The sequence below is a fragment of the Saccostrea echinata genome, unplaced genomic scaffold, assembly GCF_033153115.1.
Source record: "Saccostrea echinata isolate AGI-Se365-2 ecotype Australia unplaced genomic scaffold, CSIRO_AGI_Sech_v1 ptg000001l, whole genome shotgun sequence".
In the NCBI taxonomy this organism is placed as follows: Eukaryota; Metazoa; Mollusca; class Bivalvia; order Ostreida; family Ostreidae; genus Saccostrea; species Saccostrea echinata.
Window position 1 is genome coordinate 5,426,090 of NW_026889750.1, and position 25,449 is coordinate 5,451,538.

The 25,449-nt window shown below is 34.8% G+C and overlaps 1 protein-coding gene across 1 annotated transcript; it reads right to left on the reverse strand.

The window, feature by feature from the left end:
* Positions 1-57: 57 nt before the first annotated feature.
* LOC133181922 (uncharacterized) lies at positions 58-25,449 on the reverse strand. Its single transcript, XM_061316574.1, has 6 exons — positions 25,299-25,449; positions 24,840-25,185; positions 9,181-9,336; positions 4,458-4,602; positions 1,233-1,415; positions 58-880 (listed from the first exon to the last, which is right to left on the reverse strand). Exons 1-6 carry the CDS (start codon positions 25,447-25,449, stop codon positions 752-754), a joined length of 1,110 nt encoding a protein of 369 aa, XP_061172558.1. The 3' UTR covers positions 58-751.

Genomic DNA, 25,449 nt, shown 5'->3' on the forward strand with positions numbered 1-25,449 from the left:
CTATTGTGGCCCCACCCTACCCCTACTTCCCATGTTGAAGTTGAAAATGAGAAAAGTTTAAGATGACACATGACAGACAGACGGATGCAGGACACTCTCGGATCAGAAAAGCTAACTTCCAGGGTTAGGGTTAGGTGAGTTAAACTGTAATATAAGAATTCTCAAATAATCTTATGCATTACTGCTCTTCCTATTCAATTTAGTACCAACAATAATTTACTTCATCGAATTAAAATCTGATATGAGGAATCTTGTTTTAATCAAAATGAGAAAAGTTTAGAGAGGGACAGACAAACAGATCGATGTCAAACAAAATGTGATCAGAAAAGCTCTCTTGAGCTTTCTGCTCAGGTGATCTAAAAAGCATGTCTTACATTAACATGTTAATGCATTCATTCACAATTTCTGAGCTGTGTTAAAGGACTTAAGGTTCATCGACCCTCTGATAGGAGAAATAACTCTCACTGGGATTAATGACTATTCTTCTTTTATAAAACTGTTAAAGAAAAAGGCCATTTCTGTCAAATTTTGCCCCGAAAGGTATGCTGAAATTGTGTGCATTTTAATCATAAATTAGATTTCTTTCGGAAAATTGTTAGTGTTAAAGCAAACTTTTATATGTGGGAACAGAGGGATGATAAACCTTAGAAACTCAAAAGGCAAAATGTGTATGTTGCTATTCCTGATATGCAAGCAAACGTCTAACTCTGCAGAGCAAACCAAGATTAAACATTGTATCCAAAATTTCTTCTCAATCTTTTCTAACCAAAAAGTTGTAAGGCTTTGAGTAATGAATGCTACTTCTCTTCTCTTCCGCCTTTGTACCCTTTAACAAGCATTTATAATGCCCTTTGGCCCATTCCAAACGTGTGAAAATGATCTGCAATATTGATATAACCATATTATATTTATTTTATAGCAGTAATGCAAAAAAATATTTTACATGGACTGAATTCAGTATGTTTCATACACTGACAGTATAAGCACTTGTTTATTTGCTGGTTAAAAATTACTTATTAGATACAATTTCAATTACAATGGTGAAATACTGTAATTCTTTACATTTTCAACAGTGAAATACGGTAATTTATATAAATAAAAGTGATATTTTCACAGTTATTTTCACAGTGTGAAAATAACAAAAGTGATCTACTAAGTGGGAGGATAACAAATTCACAGGAAAAACATCTCTCTATTTTCCTTCCCTTCACAAAAAGTGCTAAAGTACTAACCATGGTCTTAATACAAATTATTCCTAAATTTGTAGACCTTAAAACAGACTTCCTAGATTCCACTAAAAGCTCTCCCCCATGCTGTCCTAATAACCTCTCTACAGATTGCCCTGAAAACTTCAAGTTTCTGATATTGAAATCAGTGGTAGTTTTTTCATCATCTGCAAGCGGCCATGTCTTCACCTGAAATTATATTTTTAATGTGCTTACTTTTCAAATATTGATGACACAGTAGCTCTACTTATTTGTACTAAAAATAAAGGAAAATTAAGAGGCCCATGGGTTTTATAGGTCACCTGAGTATCACATAACTTTCAACTGAATAGAAAGCTAAATTATTTTAAGGAAGAAAATACATTTACTTCTCAGAAACCTTGAATTACTCTATGGTCGTGAATTACAGGGGTCACTTGATATTTTCATATAACAATTCTGTACAATTATCATGTCATCAATGAAGTCATCATGAATTTCAGATTTCTTCATATAATCAGCCCATGCCTCTTTATGTACTTGGTGCAATTCAATTATGCATACTTTTAAAAATAATCTCTGATATGTGAGCAGTGATAAACTGCAAATTGATTCTTGAAGAAGATTTTTTTAAAGATTTTTTCCTATATATTCCTATGTAAAACTTTGATCGCCCATTGTGGCCCCACCCTACCCCCGGGGGTCATTTTTGAACAAACTTGAATCTACATTAGGTGATGAAGCATTCACATAAGTTTCAACTCTTCTGGTCCAGTGGTTCTTGAGAAGAAGATTTTTAAAGATTTTTTCCTATATAATCCTATGTAAAACTTTGATCACCCATTTAGGCATCACCCTACCCTTGGGGGTCATGATTTGAACAAACTTGAATCTACATTAGGTAATAAAGCATTCACATAAGTTTCAACACTACTGGTCCAGTGGTTCTTGAAAAGAAGATTTTTAAAGATTTTTTTCCCTATATATTCCTATGTTACACTTTGATCACCCATTGTGGCCCAAACTTACCCCCAGGGGTCATGATTTGAACAAACTTGAATCTACATTACGTAATGAAGATTTCACATAAGTTTCAACACTTCTGGTCCAGTGGTTCTCTAGAAGAAGATTTTTTTCCTATATATTCCTATGGAAAACTTTGATCGCCCATGGTGGCCCCATCCTACCCCCGGGGGTCATGATTTGAACAAATGTGAATCTACATTAGGTAATGAAGCTTTCACATAAGATTCAACTCTTCTGGTCCAGTTATTCTTGAGAAGAAGATTTTTAAAGATTTTTTCCTATATATTTCTATGTAAAACTTTGACTGCCCATTGTGGCCTCACCCTACCCCCGGGGGTCATGATTTGAACAAACTTGAATCTATATTAGGTAATGAAGCATTCACATAAGTTTCAACTCTTCTGGTTCAGTAGTTCTTGAGAAGAAGATTTTTAAAGATTTTTTTCCTATATATTCTTATGTTAAACTTTGATCGCCCATTGTGGCCCCGCCCTACCCCCGGGGGTCATGATTTGAACAAATTTTCATCTACATTAGGTAATGAAGCTTTCACATAAGTTTCAACTCTTCTGGTCCAGTCGTTCTTGAGAAGATTTTTAAAGATTTTTTTCCCTATATATTCTTATGTTAAACTTTGATTGCCCATTGTGGCCCCGCCCTACCCCAGGGGTCATGATTTGAACAAATTTGAATCTACACTTCCTGAGGATGCCTCCACATAAGTTTCACATTTTCTGGCCCAGTGGTTCTTGAGAAGAAGATTTTTAAAAGATGCCATAAAATTTTCACTAATTCTTAATTATCTCCCCTTGGAAGAGGGTGTGATACTTCATTTGAACAAACTTGAATCCCTTTCACCAAAGGATACTTTGTGGCAAGTTTGGTTGAAATTGGCCCAGTGGTTCTGGAGAAGAAGTCGAAAATGTGAAAAGTTTACAGACAGACAGATGGACGCCAGACAAAATGTGATCAGAAAAGCTCACTTGAGCCTTCAGCTCAGGTGAGCTAACAAACTGAATTTCTCATATTTATTAATGACCTTGACCTTTGTAAAAACTGAGGGGCAATAACTTTTAAAGGGATCAGACTTAGGGTTGAAGAAAAGAAATTCCAAATTGGTTTTAAAAAGGACATTTTAATAGTGCAATGATATTTAAAATATGTTGAAAGACAAAAGAGATAGAAAAAGAGCTAATTTTCTCATACATTGAATGACCTTGACCTAAATTTCAAGGTTGTTTTTTGTTAATGCAAGATTGTGCGGAGAAGAAAATGGTTTCCAGATGCGTGATTTGTGCATAATAAAAATGTAGATTTTCTAATAAATTGCTTATTTGAGTTGTTTCATGTCTTGAATGAATTAAGATAATTAGCTTAGTGCCTATGACACACACAAGAAGAAATACAGAGGCGACACTGTTTGTATAAATACAAAGAAAACATACAAGGCCAGAGGTGGATCCTAGCGATTCGTATCTGGAAAAAAATAGCTAAGATTGGATTAAGCATCTGTTTGGGTTAAACTAAGAGTAGCTATAATAAATTAAATTTCATACATGCAATGTAAGAAGAAAAGTATGACAACAAGGTCAAAGGTCAAGAGACCCATTTGCAGGTGGTGCTATGCTTTTACAACTCTTCCTTTAGGAGCTTGAGCTTTAACGAAGCGAGCTGAAAAACCTTAGGGGCAATAACTGTCGTAAGGGATCGATAAATCCTTTCGCAGTAAATGGACTGGAAATTCACCTTAGCGAATAGAAGACATTAGCATAAGTTATGTGTCGCTGCAACTCACCGTTTCGTCGGAGTAGCGATAACAAGGTTTATAGTGCAAGGGGCAATAACTTACATATCTAAAATGCTGTCAAATATAAAGTCTCTAAATTTTGTGGTTCAAAAGTTATTGGAAAAGTTAAATTTTATAACAGAATGACAGATGGTCAGACAGGACAAAAACAATATGCCCCCTGATGTTCTATCTCGGGGCATAAAAAACAGACTTGAAAAGTTCTTGAAATTTTTGAATTTTTGATACAAATTGAACATTTCTGAATGTACTATATAGATTTATACATTAAAGTTGCTAAGCTATGAACTTGATTTTGTATAAGTGTTCCTCTGTAGAAGGCGCTAAATAGAATACACAGCTAAAAGTAATACGCTTACAGTATACAATATTCAAAATTTTAATCATTAACAGATACCACTTAGAACTTTCATACCAACCTCTCCAATAGTTACTGTCACAAGAGATGCTGATTTTTCTGATTCATTAAAAAAATCTCCCTGCAAGATGTATCTTAGATCTGGAACACTAGTAGTTTCTATTCCACAAAGCGTCATTTGCACTTTTTGAAAAGCATCTCCTGTCCTGCAAAAATTGACTTAACTCACTTACTTCATTACAAAAATACCATTTTCTTTTAGCATTTTCAACTGACAAAAAAGAAATAATATTCAGCTGACATATCATAAAATAAATGTGCTTCAAGATATGGTGATGCATATTTTAAACTTTTTCTTACTCTCATGATAAAATTATCAAATGTGATTGGTCATGAAATGTTTGAAAAAGCAAACTCTTCCCTTCATTTGTTATGAAAACAAGTCTGATGGTGTGCATCTTTAGATGCATTATCCACGCTAGCTTGTTCATCAAAAGAGCTTAGTATAATTATTGGGAGTGAAACTTCGGGGGGGGGGGGGGGGGGGGGGGGGGGGGATTCCATACCCACTTCAAAAAAACAAGAGACCCATGGGCCACATCACTCACCTGAGTCACTATGGCCTTCCTGTTCTTCAACAGCAAATTTTTCCCCTATTTATTCCTATATAAAAAAAAATTGATCCCCTATTGTGGCCATACCCTACCACCGGGAGTCATAATTTGAATTAAAATCAAAGGCTTGAAGAGCCATAATGGCTTCCAGGTTTGACACGGATGAAAGGTGTACAAAATAAAATCCTGCAACCATTTTTGATGTCTTGGAGTTAATTTAATATATATACCCTTAAAGTAATTTAAAGTTCTTCAGAAGAAGATTTTTCCTATATACTCCTATGTAAAACTTTGACTGCCTTTTTGTTGCCCCACCCTACCCCCAGGGACCATGATTTGAACAAATTTGATTCTACACGACCTGAAAATGCTTGCATATCAATATTGCTGTTCTTGAGAAGAAGATTTTTAAATTTTTAAAGATTTTTTCCTATATAATCCTATGTAAAACTTTGATCGCCTATTGTGGCCCTACCCTACCCCTGGGGGTCATGAATTGAACAACTTGAATCTACACTATATAATGAAGCTTTCATATAAGTTTTAACTCTTCTGGCCTGGTGGTTCTTGAGAAGATTTTTGAAGATTTTTCCCTATATACATGTATTACTATGTAAAACTTTGATTGCAAATTGTGGCCCCACCCTACGCCCTGAACTTGAATTTACACTACCTGAGGATGCTTCCACATAAGTTTCATATTTTCTGGCCCAGAGGTTCTTGAGAAGAAGATTTTTAAAAGATGCCATTAAATTTTCACTAAATCTTAATTATCTTGCCTTCGAAGAGGGTGTGGCCCTTCATTTGAACAAACTTGAATTCCCTTTACCCAAGGATACTTTGTAGCAAGTTTGGTTGAAATTGGCCTAGTGGTTCTTGAGAAGAAGTCAAAAATGTGAAAAGTTTACAGACGAACAGATGTGCAGATGGACGCCAGACAAAATGTGATCAGAAAAGCTCGCTTGAGCCTTCGGCTCATGTGAGCTAGAAATATCAACATCAATTTAACCCTTAACATGCTATATAAGTAAACTGGCGCTGCTGCTGCATTTTTCAAATGTTTACAAACTTAAATAAGTTTTTTTCTTTAAATAACTATAACTTTTTCAATTTAGGAGACACAGAAAAAAGTTGCTTATGAAAATTGATCGCCAGATGATGAAATTTACATTAGTGTAAAAATTACTTTGATATTTCAATTATTTGCACCATTATTTCAATGTTATTTACATGTAAAATATGTACAGCAGTAAACTTCAATAAATTTGTGAAATAAAATATATATTTTTTTATGAATTATGTTAGGTAATTATGCCATTCTATAATTTTGACATCTATACTTATAAATGAATAAATTTTGCGAATAAACTCCAAAACACCTGCACCTGTTCATGGTTTTTTCTCTGATATTACACTAGGTAAAAGGTGATGCCTGTAAACTTAATTTTCGAATTTTTCTTGCAGTTTGAGAGTAATATCTTAATTTTAATCAAAATTCTACTTTCGTTTTCTGTAAACAACCATGAAATAGCAAAAAAGACAGTACAGTGGTGGACAAGGTTTGCCAGATCTAAGTTACTGGCAATTTTTAATGAAACTGACAATGTACAATGGTTTAATATTTGATAAACCATCGTAAGTGAATAATTTAATCAAAACTTGATTTAAGTGGTATAGAAGAAACATTAGTTATGATAACTGATTAATAAACAAAATGTGCATATTCTTTTCATCAGTCATTGATCTTAGTTTTGACAGAAATTTCCAGAGCATCATGGCATCGAACCCGATATAAAAAAAAAGGCGGTAAATCACTAATATGAATTTTTGAAAAAAACTTGATATTAATGGGCATGAAAATAATGGTACAACATTTCATAAACATAGGTAATCAGAGATTACAGAGCTCACCTCAACAAATGTTGTCTTTAAGTAAGGCAAAGTCCCACACTAAACTAATAATCTAGGAGTGTGCATCCCTAGATGCAACATTTATGCAATTTTGGTCTGATAGGGCTTGCAGATACTTGGGAATAGACTTATGTGAAAATAGACTTATGTGAAAATTTAAAATTAGTATCTCATCCAGAAAATGTAAGTCAAATCCAGCATCCGAGGCAAGTTTTGAGATTGCTCGTTTGGTTCAGATAGGGTTTATAGTTACTTGGAAATGACATCTGCTCCAAAAACTTTAACCTGGTTACTCATCCGGAAAATGTAGGTCAGATCCAGCATCCGAAGCAAGTTCAGTAGTGTGAATCCTTAGATGTATCATCCATGCAAGTTTGGTCAATATAGGGTTTATAGTTACTTGGAAATGACATCTGCTCCAAAAACTTTAACCTGGTCACTCATCCAGAAAATGTAAGTCAAATCCAGCATCCGAAGCAAGTCCAGTAGTGTGCATCCTTAGATGTATCATCCATGCAAGTTTAGTCAATATAGGGCTTACAGTTACTTGGAAATGAGATCTACTCCAAAAACTTTAACCTGGTCACTCATCCGGAAAATGTAGGTCAGATCTAGCATCTGAAGCAAGTTCAGTAGTGTGCATCCTTAGATGTATCATCCATGCAAGTTTGGTCAATATAGGGCTTATAGTTACTTGGAAATGAGACCTGCTCCAAAAACTTTAACCTGCTCCAAAAACTTTAACCTGCTCCAAAAACATTAACCTGGTCATTCTTTAGCTGAAATTGCAGCATCTGAAACCTTGACTGGTACAATAAAACACACTAGAAGCATCCTCCATGCATCTCTGACTAATATAGGCCATAGAAGTACTTGAAAAGAAAATTGCTCCAAAAACCTCAACCTGGGACGCCGACGCTGAGGGTATTACATAAGCTCCCCAAACTTCGTTGAGGTGAGCTAAAAACCATAAATAGTGAATATATTTATTAAGATGTAGAAAGAATTAGTTGAGGTAATTGATTTATTTGTGAAATGTTTGATGGAAATTTCCAGAGCATCACAGCACTGAACCTGAAGTACAATACAAAATGTATTGAAAATGAAGTTGCTTACATGTATAGAAAAAAAAAATGTTGAATAACGAATATATTATTGTTCAAGTAAATGCGGAGCACATGCATGCATTCTAAGTTTTCACATTTACTAAAGCTGTTCAAATCAGTGCTCTAATCAATAAAATTTTGGGGTTTTTTAACCAATAGTACTAGGTATGTATAACACAAAAGTGAAATAAAACGGAAGGTGTGAAAAACAAATTTATACGAAACAAACAAACAAAGCAAAACACCCCCCCCCCCAAAAAAAAAAAACAAAATGGAGAATATATCTACTTCTGCTCCTACAGTCACTGCAGGATTTTGAACGAAGGACAATTTGATTTATTTCTTCTTGCTACACGTATACCCTGTAAGACTTTCATAAACTGTCATGCAGTACAAATTACTACGATATATTGGAATTGCTCTGTCACCAATGGCAAAAACTCAATTATCTGCACTTGTGCAGGATTTCATCTATTTAAATAAAGAACTATTGTGCAAACCTGTACTCAGATTACAGGTAATTACAGGTAAATTATTGCAATGGTTGAGAAAGATTTGTTCATTTTGTTTTTCTATCCAATTGTGTAATTCTATTTTGTACTTTGGTGATAATGGATAAAGATTGTCAATAATAATTGAAATTTATTGATGCTACGTTCAGGGCAAACTACAGGTAAAAATTCAGGTAAAAATATAGGTCTTAGGTAAACATACACGTAACTTCACTCATCACCACTTTCAGAGGACTCTGACTGATTCAAAGCTGCTTTGTAATGTTTTTTTGGTATGAAAATATTTGCACTGTTTTTTTGGTATGAAAATATTCAAAACAATCTGACACACACAGTGATACATCACATCGTTAACAAAAGAAAGACGTCTGGACAAAATGTGATCAGAAAAGCTCACTTGAACTTTCAGCTCAGGTGAGCTAAAAAGTAATAAAAACTGACTATTGCTTCTGCTGACATTACTTTGGAAATACATAATTATGATTGTTAAGTCAGTGAATCTTATTCAAACAATGTGGTGATCTGATTAATAAATTTTTTTGAAGAAATCAAGACTAATATGTATCATATGAAGAAATCAAGATTAATATGTATCATATGAACTTGCTGAAAGTGGAAGGGCAAGCATAAAATAAACTCACATAGGGCTCATCAGGAATATCTTGCTGAAGAATGTTAGAAGCTGACGGAATTCCCCTTCCACTCCATTTCTTCTTGCAGAATTAAATTCTTTTATTAGGTCAGAATAATACTGAATATATTCCGAAATCCCAGTAAACCAAATGCTATAAAGGTCCCTATAAAATTAAAAATTATTTTACATTGTCATGGTTACGTAAATACAGTATGAAATGCAGGATTCAATGACTTTTCCTTGTGTTGAAATGGAATTGAAGATAGATATTAGTTTTCTCCTTGTCTATATTTCTTCTGGAATTTCTAAGACCATAAAAAATTAATTATCTGGTTCTCAGGCCTGCCCTCGTCTATTCAAATAGTGCTGCGTGTCTAATTTTATTGCCTTTTTAATAAAAAGAAATTTTCAAATGCGGCATTACGTTATTCCAGAAAAAAATTTAGTTGGGGTTCTCATTTTAGAATTTGTAATGCTTAGTCTTAGAAATGTTTGTAAGGCCATACCAATTTCTAATATAGTTCGTCGGATTCGCCGCTTCTATTTACAACAAATCCAAATTATAATATTATAAAAAAAATTTGCGCGCGCGTCCAAAAATATCCGTATACAATTTTTTTCTCTCGACTTTTTACTCAAAACGCACAAAAGACTTGGAAAGTTGTTTGACAGAAGCGCGGGATTTAGAATGTTTGTAACAGTTTGTGAAGTTTTGCACGATGCCTGTGTAACTGTTCGTATGTACCAGGGGTGAGCATTTAGCATCTCCCGACGCCCGGGGCTACCATTTTTGCGGGTCGGGCTAGTGGTTTTCTGCAAGGAGGAAGCCCGTCGGGCTAGTAAAAAAATTAACTACACACGCAATACATGACAAGCACAATCGGTATTTTCACTCATTTTTTTTTTTTATATAAAATTCCCAACCAGTTAAAATTTTCCAGACAACATGCTCCGACTGTCAATAAATCTCCATAATCTTATCTGTTTTACAGTTCTATCTGACTATTTACTTCCAAAAACGATCGTTTTTTTCCTAATCCGAATTTCCTCTATTCCTCCATTTATGGTAAATACATGCAGATATCTCATTAAATTATTTACGATCACTCAATCAACTGAAAAATAAGTGTTTTGTGACTTACATAAAATATATTTCTAGTGTATTCAATGATTTAAGATGAAAACAAAATGAATTTAATTTCATTCTAAATGAGCTAGTGCAATGATCAGAAAAAGGAAAGATAATTTATTTAAATTCATTTTAATTTTCTTTCATAATAATTTATACATGATTTATATTGATAGTGAGAACTTTTAACTTTAATTTTAAAAAGAATGACCTCAGTACCCTGACTTTTTCAGCAATTAATTTCTTGTCAACATTAATAAGTATTTATTTTAATTTTTGCCCCTCTATTTGGGCTAGTAACTTTTTACTTGGGGCTAGTAACTTTGATTGACTTACTTGATTTTTTTTATTGCACACCCCTGTGTACTATAGTTAAAAACAATGGGTACAAAGTAGTTCCATGCACAGCAATAGAAATGGAAGCTTAGGAGACGCTTGAATCTTTGTTTGATGAAACAATAAAGAGAATATCATCAACATATGAAAAATACACACAAGGTTAAGTAAATATTGACCGTATTTGTTCAATAAAAATTAAAGAAAATTCAAGAAGCGATGCAATTGTGATTTTGAAACCTGACATGACCTTAACAATTTGCAAAGAATTAAACAGAAAATTTGTAGAAATGAAACTACGTCTAAATTGCAATGTTACGAGAAACAAAAGAAAGACGCGTTTTCACATCTTATGAGTACATAGAAAACGTTTTCTCTCCCAGAAAAAATAATAGGAAAAAGAGGAGAACTTAGAAAATTTTGCCACCTATATTAATTATATTCGCTCGCCTCATAATTTTGATACCCGAAATGAAAAATAATATTTGTAAAATTATTTCGCTCGCTCGCCTCACTTTTTATTTTTGAAAATCTGAAGAACTATTTTACAAATTGGCGTGGCCTAAGGCAAGATCGATACAATGTCAAGCATTTATAGTATCTAAGTTACAAGTGGTCAAGATGGCGGGAAACGTTTCTGAGCTGGTTGTCTGTACAAGTATACAGACGTGTTCTGAAGTTGTTCTTCCCTGAAATTTCAGCGGAAGGTTTTCAGATGGGTATATCAAATCAGAACTTTATTCGGGTATATGTTTGCCATATTTTACTGAGTATTAAAGTAATTTGTTAAAAAATAAAGCCTCCCACGTCATTCTTATTTACAGTGAAAAAGGAAAATAAAGTGCACCGCCATGTTATATGATACGCCCATCAAATATTGTTCAATTATAAAACATAGGTAATCAAAGATTACAAAGCTCACCTCGACGAAGGTTATCTATAAGTAAGGCAAATCTCACATCATATTTTTCCTAGTTAGTGTTCATCCCAAGATCAATATCCATACAAGTTTGGTTTAAGAAGGACTTGTAGTTACTTGGAGTAATCCGCACAGAGACCTGCTCAAAATAAACTTTTAACCTGTTTACTAATCAAGAAAATTTTGGTCAGTTCCAACATCCAAAGCAAGTCTGGAAGTTTTCATTCTTAGATGCACCATCCATGCAAGTTTAATCATACCATGCCATAATATTATATAGCTACTCCAAAAACATTACCCTGGTCACTCATCTGGAAAATGTAGGTCAGATTCAGAATCCAACACAAGTCTGAAAGTGTCCATCCTAAGATACATCATCCATGCTAATTTGATTAAAATATGACTAAAATTCACTCATCTGGAAAATCTAGGTCAAATTCAGCATCCGAAGCAAGTGTGGTAGTGTCCATCCCTAAATGCACCATCCATGTAAGTTTGGTCCAGGTAGGGCTTATAGTTACTTGGGAATAGACCTGCTCCAAAAACTTTAACCTTGTCACTCATCTGGAAAATCTAGGTAGCCAGCATCCAAAGCAAGTGTGGTAGTGTCCATCTCTAAATGCATCATCCATGCAAGTTTGGTCCAGGTAGGGCTTATAGTTATTTAGGAATGGATCTGCTCCAAAAACATTAACCTGGTCACTCATCTGGAAAATCTAGGTCAGATCCAGCATCCGAAGCAAGTGTGGTAGTGTCCATCTCTAAATGCATCATCCATGCAAGTTTGGTTCAAGTAGGGCTTATAGTTACTTGGGAATGGACCTGCTCCAAAAACTTTAACCTTGTCACTCATCTGGAAAATCTAGGTAGCCAGCATCCAAAGCAAGTGTGGTAGTGTCCATCTCTAAATGCATCATCCATGCAAGTTTGGTTCAGGTAGGGCTTATAGTTACTTGGGAATAGACCTGCTCCAAAAACTTTAACCTGGTCACTCATCTGAAAAATCTAGGTCAGATCCAGCCTCCAAAGCAAGTGTGGTAGTGTCCATCTCTAAATGCATCATCCATGCAAGTTTGGTCCAGGTAGGGCTTATAGTTATTTAGGAATGGATGTGCTCCAAAAACATTAACCTGGTCACTCATCTGGAAAATCTAGGTCAGATCCAGCATCACAAGCAAGTGTGGTAGTGTCCATCTCTAAATGCATCATCCATGCAAGTTTGGTTCAAGTAGGGCTTATAGTTACTTGGGAATGGACCTGCTCCAAAAACTTTATCCTGGTCACTCATCTGGAAAAACTAGGTCAGATCCAGCATCCAAAACAAGTGTGGTACATTGTAGTGTCCATCCTTAGATGCATCATCCATGCAAGTTTGGTCCAGGTAGGACTTATAGTTACTTGGGAATGGACCTGCTCTAAAAACTATAACCTGGTCACTCATCTGGAAAATCTAGGTCAGATCCAGCATCCAAAGCAAGTGTGGTAGTGTCCATCCCTAGATGCACCATCCATGTAAGTTTGGTCCAGGTAGGGCTTATAGTTACTTGGGAATAGACCTGCTCTAAAAACTTTAACCTTGTCACTCATCTGGAAAATCTAGGTAGCCAGCATCCGCAGCAAGTGTGGTAGTGTCCATCTCTAAATGCATCATCCATGCAAGTTTGGTTCAGGTAGGGCTTATAGTTACTTGGGAATAGACCTGCTCCAAAAACTTTAACCTGGTCACTCATCTGAAAAATCTAGGTCAGATCCAGCATCCAAAGCAAGTGTGGTAGTGTCCATCTCTAAATGCATCACCCATGCAAGTTTGGTCCAGGTAGGGCTTATAGTTATTTAGGAATGGATCTGCTCCAAAAACATTAACCTGGTCACTCATCTGGAAAATCTAGGTCAGATCCAGCATCCAAAGCAAGTGTGGTAGTGTCCATCTCTAAATGCATCATCCATGCAAGTTTGGTTCAAGTAGGGCTTATAGTTACTTGGGAATGGACCTGCTCCAAAAACTTTATCCTGGTCACTCATCTGGAAAAACTAGGTCAGATCCAGCATCCAAAACAAGTGTGGTACATTGTAGTGTCCATCCTTAGATGCATCATCCATGCAAGTTTGGTCCAGGTAGGACTTATAGTTACTTGGGAATGGACCTGCTCCAAAAACATTAACCTGGTCACTCATCTGGAAAATCTAGGTCAGATCCAGCATCCAAAGCAAGTGTGGTAGTGTCCATCCCTAGATGCATCATCCATGCAAGTTTGATCCAGGTAGGGCTTATAGTTACTTGGGAATGGACCTGCTCCAAAAACTTTAACCTGGTCACTCATCTGGAAAATCTAGGTCAGATCCAGTATCCGAAGCACGTGTGGTAGTATCCATCTCTAAATGCATCATCCATGCAAGTTTGGTCCAGGTAGGGCTTATAGTTACTTAGGAATGGATGTGCTCCAAAAACATTAACCTGGTCACTCATCTGGAAAATCTAGGTCAGATCCAGCATCCAAAGCAAATATTGTAGTGTCCATCCCTAGATACACCATCCATGCAAGTTTGGTTCAGGTAGGGCTTATAGTTACTTGGGAATAGACCTGCTCCAAAAACTTTAACCTGGTCACTCATCTGGAAAAACTAGGTCAGATCCAGCATCCATAGCAAGTGTGGTAGTGTCCATCCCTAGATGCATCATCCGTGCAAGTTTGGTCCAGGTAGGGCTTATAGTTACTTGGGAATGGACCTGCTCCAAAAAGTTTAAGCTGGTCACTCATCAGGAAAATCTACATCAGATCCAGCATCCAAGGCAAGTGTGGTAGGGCCCATACCTAGATGCATCATCCATGCAAGTTTGATTTGGGTAGAGCTTATAGTTACTTGGAAATGGACCTGCTCTAAAAACTTTATCCTGGTCACTCATCTGGAAAATCTAGGTCAGATCCAGCATCCGAAGCAAGTGTGGTACTGTCCATCCCTAAATGCATCATCCATGCAAGTTTGGTTCAGGTAGGGCTTATAGTTACTTGGGAATGGACCTGCTCCCAAAACTTTAACCTGGTCACTCATCTGGAAAATCTAGGTCAGAACCAGCATCCGAAGCAAGTGTGATAGTGTCCATCCCTAGATGCATCATCCATGCAAGTTTGGTTCAGGTAGGGCTTATGGTTACTTGGGAATAGACCTGCTCCAAAAACTTTAACCTGGTCACTCATCATGAAAATCTAGGTCAGATCCAGCATCCAAAGCAAGTGTGGTAGTGTCCATCTCTAAATGCATCATCCATGCAAGTTTGGTTCAGGTAGGGCTTATAGTTACTTAGGAATGGATCTGCTCCAAAAACTTTAACCTGGTCACTCATCTGGAAAATCTAGGTCAGATCCAGCATCCAAAGCAAGTGTGGTAGTGTCCATCCCTAGATGCATCATCCATGCAAGTTTGGTCCAGGCAGGGCTTATGGTTTTTTAGGAATGGATCTGCTCCAAAAACTTTAACTGGGACGCCGCCACTAACGCAGACGCCGCGGGTATAGCATAAGCTCATTTCGACTTCGTCGAGGTGAACTTAAAAACAGATTAGGGTGCAAGGAAGAAAATCGTGTCATTCTTTGTACAATGATTTTTCTATTCCTAATGTTTGATGTGCATCTCCTCTGGTGTAGTAATTAATTAGAACAAATAATACATTATATATTTCTCAAATGGTTGTGTAAGAGTTTTACAAATGCATCTTTGTTCATTGTGTTTTTAATGAATGAAAAACAATGCTACAACCTAACAATAATCATCGTGTTTATTCTTAGACTGTAAAACTGTCATCTTAGTGAGACATGACTCTCTGCAATTTGTTGCTGAGATATAAAAAACTAAAATAAAAATATTATACTGAAACGCAAAAGAAACGCAACAAGCAGTAATCTACAAATATTTGATTTTTTATCTAATGATTTTCAAAAATGAATACACTTAGGTAAAACTTGATTTGAAAACATCAAAGATTTGATAAAAATGTTAAATGATTATCTTTTAACTTTAGAAAGTAACACATGACTGTTAAAACACCCCCCACCCCGGCCATTCAAATTTACAGTGCGCAAGTCTGCCATGCACAACAATTGCAGCTTGATCTCTACAATGCAATAGGTTCATCAATCTCAAGATCTGAGCGAAAGAAATATTCTTTGCCATTTTTAAATGCCTGTTTTTCGGATGATGAGGTCGAATTTTCTCTAGCAAAGCGCAGTGTAGTAACCCTTGGACTTCCGGTCCAAGGACTGTCATTCATGCTAATGATATGTAAGAGACTGTTGGGGCGTGATGTAGGTAATATTTGCATCTGCAACTCTCCATCACCTTTATTTTGAGATTTTCCAGCTAGAGCAATGGAAATGCCTACTTAAGTCATTTTCAGGAAGCCTTGGCATCGCTTACAGAAAAGATAGGGGAATTTATTTTTCGGAACATTGCTGATTTACTTATGATAAACAGATACAATACCTTAAAACCCCATATTATTGCCAAATATTTTGCTAAACATGCAATATCTGATATTTGTTAAGCAGACTCAAATTCAACTTGTGTTGAACATTATATATAAGAAACACAAAATTCTACCATCTGGTTTCCAGAGAGGGCATCTCAAAATGTCAAAATTTACAAAATTTTCATGTATTTGTGGAGTGCTACAAAATATAACAGATACTAAGAATTTATATAGAAAACAAGAGGCCCATGGGCCACAACGCTCACCTGAGTCAATATGGCCCTGCTGTTCTTCGTCAGCAGATTTCTTCTCCTATATATTCATATATAAAGCTCTGATTGCCTGTTCTAGGCATCCCCTCCCCCAAGGTGCCATGTTTTGAATGAAATTGAATATAATCCTTTTGAGGATGCTTCTATCTTCATATAACTAATCATGATTTTGCTGTTCTTTAAAATGGAATTTTAAAGATGTCAAACACCCTACCCGGGGGTTCATGATTTGAACAAACTTGAATGTGCACTACCTGAGGATGCTTCCATATCAATATGACTGATCATGGCTTTGTTGTTCTTGAGAATGAAGAAGATTTTTAAAGATATTTCCTATATATGTTCTTTTGTAAAACTTTGATCCCCCATTATGGCCCCACCCTACTACTGGAAGATGCCTTGAACAAACTTGAATCTACAATACTTGGGGATGATTCCATATCAATATGACTAATTGTGACTTTGTTGTTCCTGAGAAGAAGATTTTTAAAGAATTTTCCTATATATTCCTATGTAAAAATTTGATCCCCCATTGTAGCCCCACCCTACCCCCGTGGGTCATGATTGAACAAATTTGAATCTACAATACTTGAGGATGATTCCATATCAATATGACTAATTGTGGCTTTGTTGTTCTTGAGAAGAAGATTTTTAAAGATTTTCCCTATATATTCCTATGTAAAACTTTGATCCCCCATTGTGGCCCCACCCTACCCCCGGGGGTCATGATTTGAACAAATTTGAATCTACACTACCTAAGGATGATTCCATATCAATATGATTAATTGTGGCTTTGTTGTTCTTGAGAAGAAGATTTTTAAAGATTTTCCCTATATATTCCTATGTAAAACTTTGATCCCCCATTGTGGCCCCACCCTACCCCCAGGGGTCATGATTTGAACACACTTGAATCTACACTATGTAATGAAGGTTTCACGTAAGTATAAACTTTTCTGGCTCAACGGTTCTTGAGAAGAAGATTTTTAAATGATGACACCAAATTTTCACCAATTCTTAATTATCTCCCCTTGGAAGAGGGTGTGGCCCTTCATTTGAATAGACTTGAACCCCCTTCACCAAAGGATGCTTTGTGGCAAGTTTGGTTGAAATTGGCCCAGTGGTTCTGGAGAAGAAGTCGAAAATGTGAAAAGTTTACAGACGGACGGACAGACAGACGGACGGACTGAGGGACAGACAGACGGACTACAGACAAAATGTGATCAGAAAAGCTCACTTGAGCTTTCAGCTCAGGTGAGCTAATAACCAAGAATAACTGTGAGATTTTCATATTCCTGTGTTTAAAATTTCAAGAAAATATATTTAATTTATACTTTTTATTTTATAACACTTTTTATGACCCCTCTTTATCATATCATCACAAATGCACAATAACGATGTCCGTCTACCTATTAGGCCTAAAAAAAATTATGTTTGTTTCCTGCAACATTCCCAAAAAATCAAGGGTCGGTAGGTCGAAATTTTTTTTTTTTTTTTTTTGGCTTATGGATAAGAGGGTCAAACATCCCCAGATTGAATTAACCAGGTGTTATATTTAAAGTGGACACCCAAAATGGCTGCCGAGCGGCAGAAAACGAACTTAAAAAATTTGTGGGTGGAAATTTTTGTTACAATAATGATTACTCTTTATATTTAAGGTAAATGTTGACTAGGATGACATATTCTATATATCTCAAATAGAGCTACAATTAATATTTTTTGAATAAATGGAATCAGCTTATTGATCAAACCAAAGAGCAAACGCAGATTTGGAAGAAGAAAAAATCCGCCCGGGGGTAATTTGAAAGGGTTGGTCGGGTTACAGGAAACAAACTTTTTTTTTTTTAGGCCTTAGTTGAAAAATCATGTAAAAAAAATCAGCTCTTTCAAGTGTAAATAATTTTTTTTTTCTTCTAATTTCTTAATTTTGTTAAATTTAGAAAATTATTTTAAAATAACTGCTTTAAAAGCGTAAATACACTTTATTTCAATATGGTGCGCGAAGAATTGCGCAATGGAAACCCCAGTCGGCCCTCTTAAGAATTGTTCAATTATACAATGTAAATGAGTGATTTTTTAACATATCAAAAAACACAACAAGCCAAGTTTTAACACCTTATTCCAGAATTTTTTAACACTGAACAAACTTTCCTTTCTTTTTTTTTTTCGTAAGACCATCCTATTCATATCTGACAATAGGGGCTGTCTCTTCCAGCTGAGAGAGCTGAAAGTCATTGTACCGTACCATAATTTTCAATCATTTTATGTCAACTTTCAAGCTAATCCTTCCAACCCTCAGCTCCGACGGAAGACCTCTCATTGCTCTGCAACAACCTTTGCTCTAGTTTACAAATAAATTTATAACTGATAACATTTTATGTAAGTTATCTTATTAAATATGTTACAACATTTATGAATGATTTATGTATAAGTTATAACAGAAAGCATAGCGGCAATATGTGGTGCATGGAGGGGGATCATGAATGCATGGCAGTCCCCCCCATGCAAAAACGGCCTGGGGGAAACACTCCATCAGAAATGCAAAGATGTAGCTGTAGAGCTATTCTTAGAATTTTATATAGAAGCTTGAATCTGACTGGCCAAAATTTTCATGTTTATTCATAACTGAAAGGTTGCTCTGATGCAACCCCATATGGGATGTTGTTAAATGTTTGAGAAGCAGATTCAGAATATCTTATTTTAATTAGATTGACCATTATTCTATTTGAAACTTCATTCCCATGAATTATTTACTTAAAAACATGCTGACAATAAACAAATAACGGAGTTATAATTCACATGCCATTGACAAATCCTGCAGCATTTCAGATGAAAGATAGGGAAGGTAAATTTTCATTTAATCTAATTAATCTAAACATGCTAAAAGTAACAAAATCAAATTCAAAAGTACAGAATTATTTACTGATTATATTATTTATAGGTGAAATTTTTATTCTTGTTCAATCTCATTTTACATTTACATTTTATGGTCATAGGATAGAAAATTTGGTCTTTTTTTTTTCTTCTTTTTTTGGATCAGGATAGTCCAATTCAACAAGAGATAGATCTATTCACATCTATGGCATGTCAAACGTTGCAATATTCGATCTTTTGCATTTGCATTGTATAATTTTCCATTTGCATTGTATAATTTTTATTTGTATTGTATAATTTTCTATTTGTATTGTATAATTTTTCATTTGTATTGTATAATTTTTATTTGTATTCTATAATTTTCTATTTGTATTGTATAATTTTCATTTGTATTGTATAATTTTTATTTGTATTGTATAATTTTCCATTTGCATTGTATAATTTCTTATTTGTATTGTAAAATTTCTTATTTGTATGCGATAATTTTTCATTTGTATTGTATCCGCGGACTGTTTATTTGTTTCGTTACGAAGGATTTCATTGGTCAAGTTTCAGCCTGTATCGGGTTAAAGATGTTCCGGATGCTCAAAGCAAACTGGGCTCATATGTATTTGCTTGCTTGCTTGATTGATTATTGTTTAACGCCGAGTCGGCAATATTTCAGCCATATTTCGGCGGCATATGTATTTGCGTGCATGTTAGACGGTTATTGGATTCTAAAAAGGGAGCGCTGGTAGATGACAAATAAATAATCTGTCCTTAGGAATGCTGACTGAGAAAATAAATAAATTGACCTTGAGTGGTGGTAACTACCCCCACCCCCCAAAAAATGAGTTTTCGGGTTTGGGCGGATTTTCTTCTTTTTGTTTTTCTCCTTGTCTCTGGTCATATTGGAAATAAATATTCTCTCCTGCGAGAGAATGAAAATAAATAATCGGATTCGACACCCCCCGAGAATCAAATGGTCGTCCCTTAGCATGCACCGAAAAATAGAGGAGCCGAGTTTGTGTTTGTAGAGAGTGCGCGATCGGAATTGTGGGAAGGGTACCAGACTAAGTTTGTGATTGGCACCTTTATACAGACTAAATTTTATGACCAATGACATCCTTCGTAACGAAATAAATAAACAATCCTCGGATACAATACAAATGAAAAATTATCGCATACAAATAAGAAATTATACAATACAAATAAGAAATTATACAATACAAATAAGAAATTATACAATGCAAATGGAAAATATAGAATACAAATGAAAAATTATACAATACAAATGATTTTTTTAACAACACAAATGGAAAATATAGAATACAAATAAACATTATACAATCCAAATGGAAAATTATAAAATCCAAATGGAAAATTATAGAATACAAATAAAAATTATACAATACAAATTGAAAATTATACAATACAAATGAAAAATTATACAATACAAATGAAAAATTATACAATACAAATAAAAATTATACAATACAAATGGAAAGTTATACAATACAAATGGAAAAGATCGAATATTGCAACGTTTGACATGCCATACACATCACCACTGTTAATTTGGCACACTGGTTATTCTCTAGAAGAAAATTTTTAAAAGATTTTTTTTCTCTTAAATCCCATAACAAATTTTGACCCCATATTGTGGCCAAACCTTAGCTCCGAGAACAGGCATTCTTAGACTAAATTTTACAAATTAACTCAAATGGGTTATTTCTTTGTTTAGTCATAAATAAGGCCAAATAAAAAAATATGTGTGGTTCCGGTTACCCGACCGTCCCTATTTTATACCCCGACCCTAAACTTTTTTCCGGCAATTTTCATAATTTTTCCAGAATTTTCCCCCATTTCCATCATTGGCTCCAGTATTAGTTTTAGTTTCAGCAATGGCGGCCTCCTTGTGAAACATCATTTCAACATATAGTGCAAGTTTTAATAGTGTTAAATCCAAAGCAAGCTAGCATGTAGGTGTCATATAGTATATTATCACATCTATATGCCACTTGCAAAGCAGCAGGGATTTATCAGCCTATTTTGGGAAACGCCATTTTTGGGGAATTGGGAAAAATTATCGGCTTTTTGATGAAATTGGGAAAAATTAAAAATGTTACTTAAATCATGTATTCAGGTGTAATTCATTTAACATTTCAGCATGAACTCTAATTTGGGCAACCAAACAGACAATTATATATGATCCAACTTCATACAAGATCAATTGTGAATAACAGACTAATAAAAGTAAAATTGACTTCAATGAGTATAAAGTGTTTATACAACTTAGGCTAGTACATGTGTGTGTATGAGATTCCAATTTAGGTCATTACAGAATCTGTTTCTGGAGAATAAAAACCTCCTGCAAGTATACATTTTCTCAAAGTCCTCTTTTAACATGTTTAATTTGTATTAATGCATTGAAAATATATTTTTCTATTTGAAATAATGCCTACAGTCCTTACCATTCACTCGTAGATCAATTGAGTAAGTAGAAATAACTTAATAAATCTATATAATTGCACAATATCACCATTTTCAGAAAAAACGGAGGAAATTCGGATTAAAAGTTGGCGATGTTTTAACAGTGTTCTTAAACAAATGTTATGACTGTAGCTGTGCTAAATGACTTAAATAGATGAAAATTACAGACAATCTGACAATTTTCCTTGTGTTTTTCCAAGATAATTAAATATAAAAGCATTGTTTACCAATTGGGAAAAAATACTGCCAAATTGGGAAAAACTGAACTCATTTTCAATTGGGAATGGGGCGAATTTCGGCCCCTGAGAAGGCACTGATAAATCTCTGAGCAGTGATAGGTATTATTTAGAAAAATTATAAAAATCGTTTTGTAAAAAAAAAAAAAAATAAATAAATAAGGCCATACCAATTTCTAATATAGTTCGTCGGATTCGCCGCTTCTATTTACAACAAATCCAAATTATAATATTATAAAAAAAATTTGCGCGCGCGTCCAAAAATATCCGTATACAATTTTTTTTTCTGGACTTTTTACACAAAACGCACAAAAGACTTGGAAAGTTGTTTGACAGAAGCGCGGGATTTAGAATGTTTGTAACAGTTTGTGAAGTTTTGCACGATGCCTGTGTAACTGTTCGTATGTACCAGGGGTGAGCATTTAGCATCTCCCGACGCCCGGGGCTACCATTTATGCGGGTCGGGCTAGTGGTTTTCTGCAAGGAGGAAGCCCGTCGGGCTAGTAAAAAAATTAACTACACACGCAATACATGACAAGCACAATCGGTATTTTCACTCATTTTTTTTTTATATAAAATTCCCAACCAGTTAAAATTTTCCAGACAACATGCTCCGACTGTCAATAAATCTCCATAATCTTATCTGTTTTACAGTTCTATCTGACTATTTACTTCCAAAAACGATCGTTTTTTTCCTAATCCGAATTTCCTCTATTCCTCCATTTATGGTAAATACATGCAGATATCTCATTAAATTATTTACGATCACTCAATCAACTGAAAAATAAGTGTTTTGTGACTTACATAAAATATATTTCTAGTGTATTCAATGATTTAAGATGAAAACAAAATGAATTTAATTTCATTCTAAATGAGCTAGTGCAATGATCAGAAAAAGGAAAGATAATTTATTTAAATTCATTTTAATTTTCTTTCATAATAATTTATACATGATTTATATTGATAGTGAGAACTTTTAACTTTAATTTTAAAAAGAATGACCTCAGTACCCTGACTTTTTCAGCAATTAATTTCTTGTCAACATTAAGTATTTATTTTAATTTTTGCCCCTCTATTTGGGCTAGTAACTTTTTACTTGGGGCTAGTTACTTTGATTGACTTACTTGATTTTTTTTATTGCACACCCCTGTGTACTATAGTTAAAAACAATGGGTACAAAGTAGTTCCATGCACAGCAATAGAAATGGAAGCATAGGAGACGCTTGAATCTTTGTTTGATGAAACAATAAAGAGAATATCATCAACATATGAAAAATACACACAAGGTTAAGTAAATATTGACCGTATTTGTTCAATAAATATTAAAGAAAATTCAAGAAGCGATGCAATTGTGATTTTGAAACCTGACATGACCTTAACAATTTGCAAAGAATTAAACTCAAAATTTGTAGAAATGAAACTACATCTAAATTGCAATGTTACGAGAAACAAAAGAAAGACGCGTTTTCACATCTTATGAGTACATAGAAAACGTTTTCTCTCCCAGAAAAAATAATAGGAAAAAGAGGAGAACTTAGAAAATTTTGCCACCTATATTAATTATATTCGCTCGCCTCATAATTTTGAAACCCGAAATGAAAAATAATATTTGTAAAATTATTTCGCTCGCTCGCCTCACTTTTTATTTTTGAAAATCTGAAGAACTATTTTACAAATTGGCGTGGCCTAAAAAAAAAATAATAAATAAAAATCCCTACCTACCTACCCTAATTTTTTTGGAGGTGTAACCGGAACCACACATATTTTTTTTGTTTGGCCTAAGTGAAGTAATCTCAACAAGTTATAAGAAGTCATGACTAAAAAATAGAAACATGTCCATAGGACATGAATGCCTCATCGAGGGTATATTAGTAATGCAACATTTTAACACAAATTGAGAAAAGTGAGGTCAAGGTCAAAGGAAAGGTAAAGGTGAAAAAATATTGATGCAGTTGAATAGCTTACATCAGTATGTATCAGCATATGAAGTTTGACACTAATTTAAGAAAAGTGAGGTCAATTTAAGGTCAAAGGAAAGGTCAAATTCAAAAATTATTAATGCAGTTGAAAAGGTTACATCAGTATGTATTGGCATATGAAGTTTGATAAAAATATTATGAATGGTTTCTTTAAAACTGAGCTAAACACTAATTTAAGAAAAGTGAGGTCAAGGTCAAAGGAAAGGTCAAGGTCAAAAAATACTAATGCAGTTGAATAGCTCTCATCAGTATGTATCAGCATATGAAGTTTGACATTAATTTAAGAAAAGTGAGGTCAAGGTCAAAGGAAAGGTCGAGGTCAACAATGTTGATGCAGTTGAATAGCTCTCATGGTATATATATATCAGCATATGAAGTTTGATAACACTATCTTGAATGGTATCTTAAAAACTGAGCTAAAAACATATTTAAGAAAAGTGAGGTCAAGGTCAAAGGAAAGGTCAAGGTAAAAAATATTGATGCAGTTGAATAGCTTTCATCAGTATGTATCAGCATATGATGTTTGTTAAAAATATCTTGAATTGTTTCATTAAAACTGAGCTAAACACTAATTTAAGAAAAGTGAGGTCAAGGTCAAAAGAAAGGTCAAGGTCAAAAAATGTTGATGCAGTTGAATAGCTTACATCAATATGTATCAACATATGAAGGTTGATTACACTATCTTGAATGGTATCTTTAAAACTGAGCTCAACACTAATTTAAGAAAAGTGAGGTCAAGGTCAAGGTAAAAAAATGTTGATGCAGATGCATAGCTCTTATCAATATCTATCAGCATATGAAGTTTGATAAAAATATCTTGGATAGTCTTTGAAACTGAGCCTTGAACATAGCTAAATGCAAAGTGTGACAGAAGGACAGAAGATGGACATGACAAACACTATATGCCCCGGCCATATTCATGGCAGGGCATAACAAACTTATCAACTCAAGGGACCAATATGTTCCAAACTGGTAAATGAAAACATACCGGGATAGATTATCTAATGATCCAATTTTCAATGACATTTCCTCTCTAACTTTTGCTATTGCTTGCCCACATTTTTTGGATTCTTCTTTAACATCCGCCCAATCCAAGTCTTCCATGTCAAATTCTTCATCAACATCTAAGATATGCATGCATTTCTTCGTTGATTCAATCAGAATTTCCTTTATCTTAAGAAGTCTAGTCCAAAACGCGGCATTGTTTACTGCTGACGAATACATCTTTTCCTGGGCTGGTTTATATAACTCGGACAATTCTGTTGCTTTTACATCATAAAAGATTCCAAACAATTCTAACTGAAAACTATTCCAATTTGAAACATGATCTCCACCTAATCTCGGTGGAGATTCGGCTGGGCTAGATATTTGGACTGACGCCCACCGATGGTGGGCGTCAGTCCAAATATCTAGCCCAGCCGAATCTCCACCGAGATTAGATCTCCACCATACCTCCCAAGTTTCGGTTGGGAGCTGTAACTTTCGTCGCTTTCATAAGTTCGAGGGTTTTTGCTTGATGCTTTTCTTTTTCGCATTTGTGGTACTGATGGGGGTGAGAATGGTGGTGGTAAACTGGAGCCAGAAGATGACTCTTCCAT

Bases quoted from the DNA above. Each gene is read 5' to 3' on its own strand.
- LOC133181922 (XM_061316574.1), bottom strand. From the start codon at position 25,449: ATGGAAGAGTCATCTTCTGGCTCCAGTTTACCACCACCATTCTCACCC. The intron at 9,337-24,839 runs GTATGTTTTCAT...TTAATTTTATAG, and splicing joins TCATTAGATAATCTATCCCG to GGACCTTTATAGCATTTGGT. The intron at 881-1,232 runs GTTAGTACTTTA...TCAATATTGCAG, and splicing joins TAATTTGTATTAAGACCATG to ATCATTTTCACACGTTTGGA.